This window comes from Bison bison, unplaced genomic scaffold, assembly GCF_000754665.1.
Source record: "Bison bison bison isolate TAMUID 2011002044 unplaced genomic scaffold, Bison_UMD1.0 scf7180017864472, whole genome shotgun sequence".
Taxonomy (NCBI): domain Eukaryota; kingdom Metazoa; phylum Chordata; class Mammalia; order Artiodactyla; family Bovidae; genus Bison; species Bison bison.
Genome location: NW_011495033.1, coordinates 2,656,323 through 2,670,118, shown reverse-complemented (window position 1 = coordinate 2,670,118; position 13,796 = coordinate 2,656,323). Strand labels below are relative to the sequence as shown.

General features: G+C 42.3%; 1 protein-coding gene across 1 annotated transcript in view; it reads right to left on the bottom strand.

The window, feature by feature from the left end:
- Nucleotides 1–12,918, bottom strand: part of BLMH (bleomycin hydrolase) — a 41,319-nt gene extending 28,401 nt beyond the window's left edge. The window contains exons 1-6 of the mRNA XM_010861368.1: nt 12,681–12,918; nt 12,183–12,392; nt 8,094–8,203; nt 7,041–7,182; nt 5,811–5,899; nt 4,207–4,299 (exon numbers count right to left, since the gene is read on the bottom strand). Coding sequence (XP_010859670.1) covers nt 4,207–4,299; nt 5,811–5,899; nt 7,041–7,182; nt 8,094–8,203; nt 12,183–12,392; nt 12,681–12,693 — 657 coding nt within the window. The 5' untranslated portion in view covers nt 12,694–12,918. The remainder of the gene's footprint in view (nt 1–4,206; nt 4,300–5,810; nt 5,900–7,040; nt 7,183–8,093; nt 8,204–12,182; nt 12,393–12,680) is intronic.
- Nucleotides 12,919–13,796: the final 878 nt, after the last annotated feature.

Sequence of the window (13,796 nt, the reverse complement as noted above, 5' to 3'; positions counted from 1 at the left end):
CTAAACAGACATTTCTCCAAAGCAGACATACAGATGGCTAACAAACATGTGAAAAGATGCTCAACATCGCTCATTATTAGAGAAATGCAAATCAAAACTACAATGAGATATAACCTCACACCAGTCAGAATGGCCATCATCAAAAAGTCTACAAACAATAAATGCTGGAGAAGGTGTGCACTGTTGGTGGGAACGTAAATTGATACAGCCACTATGGAAGACAGTATGTAGATTCCTTAAAAAACTAGGAACAAAACCACCATATGACCCGGCTTCCCTGGTGGCTTCCCTGGTGGCTCGGACAGTAAAGCGTCTGCCTATAATGCGGGAGACCTGGGTTTGATCCCTGGGTTGGGAAGATCCTTTGGAGAAGGAAATGGCAACCCACTCCAGTACTCTTGCCTGGAAAATCCCATGGACGGAGGAGCCTGGTAGGCTGCAGTCCATGGGGTCACGAAGAGCCAGACACGACTAAGTGACTTCACTTTCACTTTCTTTCATGACCCAGCAATCCCAATCCTAGGCATATACCCTGAGGAAACCAAAACTGAAAAAGACACATGTATCCCATGGTTCACTGCAGCACTATTTACAATAGCTAGAACATGGAAGCAACCTAGATGCCCATCGACAAATGACTGGATAAAGAAGTTGTGGTACATATACACAACGGAATATTACTCAGCCATAAAAAGGAATGCATGTGAGTCAATTCTAATGAGGTGAATGAACCTAGAACCTATTATACAGAGTGAAGTAAGTCAGAGAGAGAAATATAAATATTGTATTCTAATGCATATATATGGAATCTAGAAAAATGGTACTGAAGAATTTATTTACAGGGGAGCAATGGAGAAACAGACATAGAGAATAGACTTATGGACATGGGGAGAGGGGAGGAGAGGGTGAGATGTATGGAAAGAGTAACATGGAAACTTACATTACCATATATAAAATAGATAGCCAATGGGAATTTGCTGTATGGCTCAGGAAACTCAAACGGGGCTCTGTATCAACCTAGAGGGGTGGGGTGGGGAGGGAGATGGGAGGGAGATGGGAGGGAGGTTCAAAAGGGAGGGGATATATGTATACCTATGGCTGATTCATGTTGAGGTTTGACAGAAAACAAAATTCTGTACAGTAGTTATCCTTCAATTAAAAAATAATTAAAAAAAAAAGCTTGCATATAAAAAAAACTATAGGCACTAGAGAAACACAAAGAAAATGAAAAAAGGAACTTACTAACAGTGCATAGGATCCCTTCTTTAAGCTAAATTTTATATGATCTTAAATGAAAAAAAGTACGTAAGGAAAAATATCAGAGTTAGCAGTGATAACCTCCGGATCATAAGGACTTTCTATGTCATCCTGCCCTGGGTTAGTTAGTACGTAATTTCTTATATTTATAAAAGTTTAAAAGTACAAGCCTTATTCATGCTTCTGGTATAACACTCAAAAGCCTCTAATGTGCAACAAGGTAGAATGATTAGCAAATGTAATTCAAATATATGCTTCAAACTAAGAAGTTTTTAAGTTGAAAAAATAAAAGAAACAGGTATCCCTCCAGAAGAAAGGAAGAAAGATAAAAAGAAAGAGATACCTAGGTGTGTGCTGTGCTGTGCTCAGTCAATTCACTCATGTCTGACTCTTTCTGACACGGACTGTGGCCCACCAGGCTCCTTTTGTCCATGGAATTCTCCAGGCAAGAATACTGCAGTGGGTAGCCATTCCCGTTTCCAGGGGACCTTGCCAACCCAAGGATGGAACCTGAGTCTCCTGCATCACAGAGGCAGATTTTTTACCCACTGAGCCACCAGGGAAGCCTCCTTAGAAAGAATGCCTTTAGCATAAGCACATCTCATGCAAAGCTATGTGAGCTTCATGGCTGTTGATTCAAGTCATCATTTTGATGTGCCTACAAGGCTACGCAAATCACAGGTACTAATTTGTGGCTTTAAAACCACAACTAGACTCTTCATTACCAAAGAGTCAGGTCCACTAATGAGAAGTTATCTAGGGAATTGTAAAAATCTAAAGACCTACCACACAGAATTCTGTAGTCAACAGTTTACAGAGAATCATTAAGTAAATAATCCTATAAAACATTTATACTCAGGACTTGGCAAGGTGGTGTTTTACTTTTTCCAAGGTTAGGAAAGGAGAGAAAAGATATGTAGAATATATCTGCTCTCTTAGCAGCTAATCGCAGGGTCAGATCATGGACTTTAGATACAGCATTTAAAAGATCATTAAAGCAAATATCTTAAGTCAACAGGATGCTTGTGATCTACATAAGTACCAACTGAGCCTATTTCCATAACTCTTTACAGACCCTTCCTCCCTACCCCCTACACCCCACCATCTTAGTATAATTATAAAGGCAAATTATGCAAGAGACATGGCCTCAAGAAGAGAGATCATTCTAAGGAAGAAACAAGAAAACTACTATTTACTGGACAACTGCCATATACCAGGCACTAGGGCTTACACTCAGGTAGTCAATTATTTATGTGATCCCCACAAAAATCCAATGAGGAATGCACTTTAAACTCAAACTGAATCTGAGACAGGTTAAGTAATTTTATCCAAGATCACAGAGCTGTTAAGTGATAGAGGTGAAACCCATGTCCTACTCCAAAGCCTATTTCTTTTACTACAGATACCTTTCTTAACAAAGAACACTTAAGGAGTAGAGAGAGAAGTAAATATGAGACAATTTCAAGGTATCAGGCAAAATGACACCTTTGTATTCAGCCACTGAACAGTATTTAAGAAACTAGATTGTACCAAGCCAGAGGGTAGAGGCAGTCCACATGAACAAATTGAGATTTGAGAGTTTGAGGAACCTATCCCTGGTCACATGGCTGTTAAAGAGAAGGTGAGACGGTCTGACCTCAGAGACCATGCTCGGGACTACACTATGCAGCCTCTCTAAAATTTAAAGGAAAACACGAGTGAAGCATTAACGTTGTCCACTGTAGTAAAAAAAAAAAAATTTAGCCCATTTTAATTCCACAAAAATATTCCTGAAAGAACGGTTAGTTGAGTGATTTCGAGTAATGGGTCCACTAGATGAAAAACATAAATATTTGTACTCTTCTTAAAGCAATTTCACAGTTTTATACATATTCATTTGGATTATGGATAGTATTAAATGTAATCATTGATGTAATTATGTAATAAAGATTCTTAACCGCCTTGATAATAAATATTGCAGCCTGGTATTTGTTTAACGCTCTTTAAGTTTTCCAAACTGTCTTCACATACATTGTTTTAACCACTATAACCATCAACAGCTTCCCATTTTTACTGCTACAGAATAAAGCCAGAAGCTCTGGCATCTACGTAAGACCCCTGGCAGCTCTGCCTCCCTAGCTTAATTCGCTACCAGACACACTCACAAAGCGTCACGCTTCAGGTACTCTGTTGCCTGAAGACTTCACCTTTCTTCATGCCACTGTACAGGCAAGTCCTGTGTCTGGAGTGGTTTTCCCAGTTTTCCACCTGGTAAATCTCTACTGCTCTTTCAAGAACTGGTTCAAATATCTGTCCCATGAAGCCTTCAGTTCACTGACTTATTCACTCCCTCCTCTATGACCACCAAGTCCTTTTTTATACATCTCCAGCAAAGGATTTATTATAACTATTCACGTGCTTTTTTTTACCAAGGGATTGAGCTTCTTGAGAGTAGAGACTGTCTTTCTCATCTCTGTATTCCCAGTGCCAAACTCCTAGCAGGTATTCAGTATTTATGAAATGGATAAAGAATGAAATTATACAGAATCCTACACTGGGAAACAGAAGATGCAAGTGCAAGTCCCGTGTGTATATATACTCCGTTGTTCAGGTGTGCCCAACGCTTTGCGACCCCACAGACTGTAGACCGCCAGGCTCCTCTCTCCAGAGGATTTTCCTGACAAGAATAATGGAGTGGCTTGCCCTTTCCTCCTCTCAGTGATTTTCTGACCCAAAGATCAAAACAGTGTCTCCCGTCAGCATGTTGATTCCTTACTGCTGAGCCACCTGGGAATCCCACAAGTCCCATACCAAACTGCAAAGTTTATACCTCAGCCTTTTTAGCTGTAAAATAAGTAATTTTCAATTCAATGCTAATGACAATGACCATGCTTCCTAATCAATTTAACAGATAGGAACATTCTCAGAGTTCTTTAAAAGGGTCACAAAAAATCCAGTAATTGTTATTACCTCCTCCATCATGGAGTCCTGTGTGGCTGAGATTTCTTCTTTGGTTGCACCACTGTGTACCAGGTTCCGTAGTCGTATGCAGAATTCTCTCATCTATGACAGAAATTTATTTAGCATTCCAACAGTTACCCAAATTCAACTGTAAAGGAGACTAACAGACCAATGCTAGCTCTGTTTTGAAGTATAACTCAGTCAAGACCCAGGGCAAAGTTCATAAAAGCAAATGTTTTCCCCAATAACTCCACTTAAACATAGACAGAAAAACTTTCTCCATAAAGAGAAAAGACATGGATGATTCCCCTAAAATACTAGATGGAACTGCTTTTGCTCTGCAACTGATGGTACCCTTTGTGATATGTCTGGGAATGGGGAAAACATGTGATTTCAAAATGCCTATCACGAAAAAACGGGAGACAAGCTGATTATGCCATTAATTCACTCTAATAGGTTTTAATTTAGAATCTTCCTGGTTGTCTATTTCTTCTCTGTAAAATCGTTATGATCATGGCTATGCCAAACCCCAATATACTTTTCATGTTTGTTGTTTTCAATTTTGGGAGATGCCTAAGATAAAGGTGAGTCATAAACCTAGCCACAGGGCTAAAGAGGATCTTGTTCCCACCTGAAATGGAATCCAAAGCCTTACTAATAACGATCTTTTAGCCTGTGGATAATACTCCCCAGAGTTTCCTGAGTGGAAAATAACCTACTTCTCATATTGGGGAAACACACTTTACAGTTTATTTTAAAATGTAGTCTTTCTTCCAGGGATGACAAATCCAATTTTTAGCCTCATAGATCAAGACAGCAAATTTTGGCAACTCCCAGTTCCTAAAAAAGAAATCTGGCAGGCAGAGCAGCATCCCTGTAGGATTCACAGTCCTCCCTGGGAAAATGGGTTACGTAGAGAAGACAGAATGATTCGTTAAGATAACTGAGGCAATAAAAAGCAGTTCAGGGACTACACCAAATGTTTTAGCGAGTGGATAAACTACACTTGAGGTAGCTTGGGGAAGCCTAGAACTCTGCCTCGTCTTTAAGGAGGTCTCCCGAATAGTTGTGTTCGGTTTTACTAGACCGTAAAGCTGTCCCAATCCGCCTCCACTAGAGCCAAGTGAGAGGCACAGCACCCCACGTGCTTGTCCCACACTGAGAATGGGGCTTTTGTTCCTCAGTACTCATAAGAAAGAATTAAAATCAACACAAATAAAAGTGGGATATTTTTAAAGAGAAGGAAAAAACCACCCTACTAATCGCCATTATTTTTTTTTAATAGTTATTTTTTTATTTTGGCTGTACTAGGTCTTTTGATGCAGTGGGTGGGGTTCTTAGTTGCCCCACAGCACGTGGGACCTCAGTTCTATGACCAGGGATCAAACCCTTGTCCCCTGCATTGGAAGGTGGATTTTTAACCACTGGACCACCAGGGAAGTCCCATCAGTTACTTTTAAAGTTAATATGCAGCTACTCTGCCTTGGATGGACACTGCTATCTTATATATAGCCTGTGTACACTGCAATGCCCAGGAATGCCCCTGGAAAGTCAGTTAGGAGTTCTAAGGTAAGCACATTACATGCAGTCTCGCCCTGCTCCGTATGTTGTACCTTGTGATTCAGAATATCATTCATCCTTCTGGTTGCCTCTGTTGTGTAAGTTTCAGGGAAGCACTTCTTAGGGATGACACCATATTTTTCTAAAAGAGAACAAATTTTAATGTTCCGTAAAGTAAATGTAAATTCCAAGTGTCAGAAATTCGGACAAAAACAGCTATTGCTTTTAAAAATAGGCCATATTTTGCTAGTCTAACGGTGACTGCAGCCATGAAGTTAAAAGACACTTGCTCCTTGGAAGGACAGCTATGACAAACCTAGACAGAGTTATTAAAAAGCAGAGACATCACTTCACCAACAAAGGTCTGTATCGTCAAAGCTAAAAGTTTTGAGTAGCCATCTATGGATGCGAGAGCTGAACCATAAAAGGGGCTGAGTGCCAAAGAATTGATGCTTTCAAATTGTGGTGCTGGAGAAGACTCTTGAGAGTCCCTTGGATAGCAAGGAGATCAAACCAGAAAATCAATCCTAAATATTAATTGGAAGGACTGATGCTGAAGCTCTAATACTTTATGAGTATTAATACTAATACCTGATGAGAAGAGCCAACTCACTGGAAAAGACTCTGATGCTGGGAAAGATTGAGGGCAAGAGAAAGGGGCGACAGAGGACGAGATGGTTGGATGGCATCACCAACTCAGTGGACATGAATGTGAGCAAACTCCAGGAGATAGTAAAGAAGATGGGAGCCTAGTGTGCTGCAGTCCATAGGGTAACAAAGAGTCAGACATGACAACAAAAAGGAAACCCAGAAAACTGAACAATCTCACGATATTATTAAACAGGTCATTTAATCTGCATATTTATCCATCCATCTTGGAATTAATTCTGTTTTTAGTCTAACACACTTTGCAAAGTACTCAATATGAGGGAGTTTCCCTCAAAGACAATTTTTTGAAAGAGGTAATTTTCAAACAGTTGCGGTTTTCAATGTGTTTCTTGATTACATCAATAGATAAGAGAGAAACTTTTTCATAGAAAGTTAGTTATACTTAATACATTTTCTTCTCTATCTAAACTTTAAAGTACCTATCTCTTTACCTCCAATTTAAGAAAGGTACTTACTAGGTAAGAACATGAGATAAAGGTTCTTAGAGCTAACTGTATACCATTCTGGGGACCAGTTCTACCCTATACTTAAACACCAAAGAAATGGCCTATGCTGAACTACAGAGCCTTGTTTCATGAAGCTGGGTTTCAGTTCTCTTACAGAAAGGCTCTTACCAACAATATTGACAAGCATATCCCATTGTCCTCCATCATTGGCAGGATTCATAAGCAAATACTGCACCAGCCTACCATCCTCAGGCTCCTTTTTCTGAGCTGTGTCCACAAAAGCATTTAAGAAGAAATAACAGCGTTCAACCTAAAGTAAGAGAAGTTAAATAAAATTAAAGGAGAAAAGAGCTAATATCTTTAATGGCATTAGCGACAGAACAGGAGTCCTGGAACTACTACAGACCCGACAGAGTAGGTATTTTTAAACTAAAGTTGATATCTAAATGGCAGTATCTCTGGGACTTCCCTGGTGGGTCAGTGGTTAAGACTCTATGCTTCCACTGCTGGAGGCATGGGTCTGATCCCTGGTTGGGGAGCTAAGGGCTTCCCTGATGGCTCAGTGGTAAAGAATCTGCTTGGAATGAAGGAGACCCAGGAGTTGCAAGTAGCTGAGATCCAACATGCTGCACAGTGTGGCCAAAAAACAACAACAAAAAAAGAGGAATATCTGGCTTCATAAGAATATGTGAAGGATTTTCTTTTAATGTGTGTGCACATTGTAATAGTTTATCCTGAACAAGGCAGTGCTTTATTCTGAAACAAAAATCTGATACTCAGAGCCTTCAATCAATAAATATCTAACAGACAAATACAATGTACACTTTAAAGATTTTTTTTAAAAAAAGGAATACAATTATTTACTGTTTTTCAGACAAGTACTACCCAGAGAAAGGGAATTAGGTCCTAGAAAGACAAATGACCTACATAAAGATGCTAAAAGGAGAAATTATTGAAAACAAAAAGTTTTAAATAAGAAAGACACAAGGAAGTAGTAAGGTGAGTCATTATTATTATTATTTCATTGCCAAAAAGCCACCTACCAACCCAGTGGTTCTGCCTTTGAAAAGAATCAATTTTTGATACTTTGGAAATCAGAACAAATGGTGTTGCCATCTATAATGGAAGGCAGAGGACAACTGGAAAAGCAAGAAATGAAGAAACAGTCCCTACCAAAGCTGACGCTGAAACAAAAAGACTCTTGAAAAATCAGTTCCATACCTTGTCCCAGAAAAAGAGGTAAGACTGACTAAATTCAAATTCTTCAATATTGAATCTTCTCATGAATGGAAGTCTCATAACATTCAGACAAGAAAAGATCCAGCATCGCCCTAAAAGGAGAAAGCAAATCAAGAAGTTAGGGTGAGTGTTCACATAGATCACACTGTTCTAACTGTATTTCCCAACACTGAATATATGATAACATCTTGGACAATTTAAGACCAATCAAAAAGCAGAAAGATATAAAAACAAGAAAGGTAGTTTCTTTTTGACTATTTGCAATATATACACAAAGTTTTATATCCTTAATATATTAAAAAAAATCTCTTCACATATCACGTAAAGAATCAATCACAAATCGCCTAAGAAAATTAGAAAAAGAAATATTGATAGAGAAATATGAGTAGAGATCATGAATAACTAATAGTCAAAAAAGACACAAATAGCCAAGAAATATTTTTTTAAAGTTCATCATAAGATACTTGTTAAGTGGGGAAGCATTATTTTATAATTAATAATGCCCAGTATTGGCAAGGACCCAGGGACACAGCATTCTTACACACCTTAGATAGGAATTTAAATAGGTAAAAAATATCTGAAGGCAATTTGGCAGTATATGGCAGAAGTTTCAAAAAGTCCCTACCCTTTAATCTGGAATACATAGTATACGCCTCAATATAAGGTGACCCTAACATAAGTCAATCCCCATGCCTCCAAGGAGAAATTTTAAGTTATTTAGTTAACTGGATTATATGAACACTTAAAAATATAGATGGAATAGTAACTACTATAATATTTAACTTAGTAGCTTAAATATATATTTAAAATCCTGTCACTACAATAAATCGACATAGAAGCACTGCATTTTCCACGTTCACAGGTCACTGTCACACTACTCCACACTCTTCACATGCATCTTGGCATCAGTGCCTTTACCATCATGTTGTTGCTGTTCAGTCCCTCAGCTGTGTCCAACTCTTTGTGACCCCATGGACTGCAGCACGCCAGGCTTCCCTGTCCTTCACCATCTCCCGAAGCTTGCTCGAACTCATGTCCATTGAGTCAGTGATGCCATCCACCATCTCATCCTCTGTCACCCCCTCTCCTCCTACCTTCAATCTTTCCCAGCATCATGGTCTCTTTCAATGAGTCAGCTCTTCGTATTAGGTGGCAAGAGTACTGGAGCTTCAGCTTTAGCATCAGTCCTTCCAATGAATATTTAGGGTTGATTTCCTTTAGGATTGACTGGTTTGATCTCCCTTGCAGTCCAAGGGACTCTTAAGAGTCTTCTCCAACACCATAGTTCAAAAGCATTAATTCTTTGGCGCTCAGCCTTCTTTATGGTTCAACTTTCACATCCATACATGACTACTGGAAAAACCATAGCTTTGACTATATGGACCTTTGTCAGCCAAGTAATGTCTCTGCTGTTTAATACGCTGGGTTTGTCATAGCTTTTTCTTTTAATCAGAACACATTATCTTCCTTCCATTTACTATTTTTGAGACAGCAATGTTTTGAATCCATGCATAAAGCTGGCTCTAAAAATGTTATGCTACCCCTCAAGCATATAATCATATTCTTCATTTGTCCTATAAGTAGATAACCACAAACTCCACAATGTCACCATCTTCTGTAACAACTTAAGTGATCTTTGTGCTTCAGTCATGTCCAACTCTGTGACTCCATGGACTGTAGCCTGCCAGGCTCCTCTGTCTATGGGATTCTCCAGGCAAGAATACTGGAGTGGGTTACCATGCCCTCCTCCAGAGGATCTTCCCTACCCAGGGATAGAACCCATGTCTCTTATGTCTCCTGCATTAGCAGGCAGGTTCTTTACCACTAGCACACATACCGTATTTTTCAAAATCACTAACAACTTAGCATACCTAAATTACTAATGACTTAGTTACCTCTCTCACACATACAATATTATTTCCTAGTGAGGAAATCTAGATGAACTGTTAATGTGAAAACTGCATGAAAATAAACTACACAGCTCATGTGCTATCTATATCTTTTCTAAGTAAAAGTGACACTATAGAATATATAAGACCTGACTTGTTCCAGATGCACTTTTCCACGGAGAAGGCAATGGCACCCCACTCCAGTACTCTTGCCTGGAAAATCCCATGGATGGAGGAGCCTGGTGGGCTGCAGTCCATGGGGTCGCTAAGAGTCGGGCATGACTGGGCGACTTCCCTTACTTTTCACTTTCATGCACTGGAGAAGGAAATGGCAACCCACTCCAGTATTCTTGCCTGGAGAATCCCAGGGACAGAGAAGTCTAGTGGGCTGCTGTCTATGGGGCTGCACAGAGTCGGACACAACTGAAGCGACTTAGCAGCAGCAGCAGCAGCAGCAGCAGCAGCACTTTCCCAGGCTCTTCCCTAAGAGGTCACTGCAATTCAACACCATGTAAGACCACTGTGACATTACTAACTGAATAATTTGTGGCCTGACAGGCCACACCACCCCAAGCATTTTCTATGATGACAAAACATTAATTATTGCCAGGTCATAATTTTTTCCTTAAAATTTAAAAATCAACTTTACTGAGGTAAAATTTACATACAGTAAAATGCATCTGTGTCATAAATGTACACTTTTGAGTTTTGGCTGGCTTCAAACAAGCACTGATCTGCTTTCTGCCAAAATAAATAGACTGGGAGAAGTTTTTAAATGGATAGGCAGGCTACAGTCCCTGGGGTTGCAAAGAGTCAGACACAACTGAGCAACGAACATACACAGGCTTTAAAAAGTTATTTTAGTATAATTCTGCTGTGAGAATGTCCTCCTTATTTAGGTTCCTAGATAACCCATCTTTCACTGTAGCTGTCCTTCTTGTGGTCCCAGACTGTAGAAAAAGAGCTCTTGACCAGCAAGGCATACAAACTGGTCTCTGAATGGGAACTGGCCTTTAGCACATTTGTTCAGTTCAGTTCAGTCAATCAGTCGTGTCCGACTCTTTGCAACCCCATAAATCGCAGCACGCCAGGCCTCCCTGTCCATCACCAATTCTCAGAGTTCACCCAAATTCATGTGCATAGAGTCGGTGATGCCATCCAGCCATCTCATCCTCTGTCGTCCACTTCTTCTCCTGCCCCCAATCCCTCCCAGCATCAGAGTCTTTTCCAATGAGTCAACTCTTCGCATAAAGTGGCCAAAGTATTGGAGTTTCAGCTTCAGCATCAGTCCTTCCAATGAACACCCAGGACTGGTCTCCTTCAGAATGGACTGGTTGGATCTCCTTGCAGTCCAAGGGACTCGCAAGAGTCTTCTCCAACACCACAGTTCAAAAGCATCAATTCTTCGGGGCTCAGCTGTCTTCACAGTCCAGCTCTAGATGATGCTGTGAAAGGGCTGCACTCAATATGCCAGCAAATTTGGAAAACTCAGCAGTGGCCACAGGACTGGAAAAGGTCAGTTTTCATTTGTTAAAGTTGCAACTAAAAGGCACGCTTAAAAACATTTGATGATGTTCTGGTGCAATTACATTGTGTCTTTTCCATCCCACACATGGCCTTCAGGGCAACATTGAGGAGTTCTCTAGGGTGTGAATATTTTTACACGTTTCTTTTTTTAATTTTTGGCTACACTGGGTCTTAGCTGAGGAGCATGGTTCAGCAGTTGTGGCACAAAGGCTTAGCTGCTCCAAGGCATGTGGGATCTTCCCAGACCAGGGATGGAACCCGCGAGCCCTGCACTGACAGATTCTTATCCACTGGTCCACCAGGGAAGTCCCATTTTTGCATGTTTTGTACCAAGAAAGAGTATCTCCAAGACATCGGGCAGCAATCACATAACTTCAGGACAGAGTATCCGTGAAGTACATTCAAACAGATGACCTTGGACTAGTCAGTCACTTGAGTGTTCAAATCAAATACACCAAGGAGCCACAGAGCAGCAAAACAAGTCACAATGTAGCTTCCTTGGATCTGCCTGTATCTGCGTCTATTCTCTTAAGAATTTATCCCAAGTTCTCTCCATCCAAACCTCTGCTCCCTTTAAGACCGTTCTTAGGTAAGACGCCACAATGGTATGCTCTCAAGAAAGTCCAAGGACGTGCAAGAAGTTTGAAGACCTCACCTGAACTCTTCTGGTTGGTGACGGGCTTGCCCTCCTGATGCACGGCGTGCTGGAACACATGCTGAGTACCCTGGACCGTGGCCCTCTTCAGACAGATGTCCAGCAGGTCGTGAGTGGTGCCGACATTCTGGGCCAGTACGAACTGAGGGTCGGAATTCAGTTTCTGAAGCAGAGCCGCTACCTTCTCCGAATTCAGTCCTGCTGGAATACCTGATGGGATTGTAACATCAAAAAGAGGCTGAAGAGGGCTCATCTCCTACACTCTAAGTTGGTAAGAGCATCCCGCGGTGACCACAGAGCAGCGGAGAAGCCCTTCACCGGCGTCCTCGCCCACGAAGCTGCCTCCCTCCGGGCCTCTCCAGCCCACCCAGAAAACTCCATCCCCGCCATCCCCTGGGGTCCGAGCCCCGGCCCTTCCCCGCCACCGGGCCTCCGGGACGCAGCGGAGCCCCTAGAGGCCCCCCGGCAGAGCCTCGGCAGGGAAGAGGGCCGCCTCACCCGCTCCGTTCATGGCGCCCAAAATGCCCGGCGAGGGAACGGTAGTTTCGGGGTCCTCAGGCCGGCGCCGGGACGGCACAGCGCTTCGCAGGCTGGGCGGTCCGACCTGCCTCTCGCACCCGGAGCGCCGGAAAGAGGAAACCGGCTCGGTGGCGGCGGAGGGCGAGAGAAACGGGGTCCGCGGAGGGACAAAAGTCCCCCCACGCGTTGCTGAGTCAGCGCCGTCGGGGCTGGCCCCGCCCAGGGGAGGGCCGAGGGGGCGGGCTGCTGACGCACTCCGAGCTGCCCCAGATCGGACGGGTCCCCCAACCGTTCCGGCCCACGTGGGCCGCTGTGATTACGCTTCCCGACCCCCTGGGCGCCCTCCTAGGATCCGATCAGCCCCGAGGCGGAAACCTTGGAGATTCCATGCTGGGCCTCGGAGGCCGAATACACTTAGCATTGTGGATTGATCCCCCATTAAACCTTTTCAGAGGCCAAAAGAGGGCTCCAGGCTGTGGAGCGGGCTGAGGGGTCGCATAATTAAACACTGGGCTTAGGTTGAGTTGACTCGCAAAAAAACCCAAAGGCGCTTCCAATAGGTCTCCTTTGCTGACCGGTCACTGCAATTTCAGTAGCAACTTGTTGCTTTGATTCTAGTAGAACCACGTTTTTATGTTTGAGGGGAAATTGAAATCAAGCTCGTTCCTACCCTCAGTTGCTACCACGGTTGGTTCTGCTGCTGCTACTGCTACTAAGTCACTTCAGTCGTGTTCGACTTTGTGTGACCCCATAGACGGCAGCCCACCAGGCTCCCCCGTCCCTGGGATTCTCCAGGCAGGAGTACTGGAGTGGGGTGCCATTACCTTCTCCGACGGTTGGTTCTACAAGCATCCAATTGCTCATTTCAAGGAAACAGTCATTCTAGGCTTCATAGAGTCGGTGAGGATGTCTTACCTAGACCAGAAAGTACCGTGGGGTTTAACTAAGGATAATGACAGAAGTCAGTCTGATTCACCTATACTGTTTTGCTCGGCTCTCTACAAAACCTGCAAATGAGCAGGTTTTCATCCCCAAGCTGCAGGACAACTGAGAGGTTTAACAAGGTTTTGAGATAGTGAAGTCACTCTTTTTGTT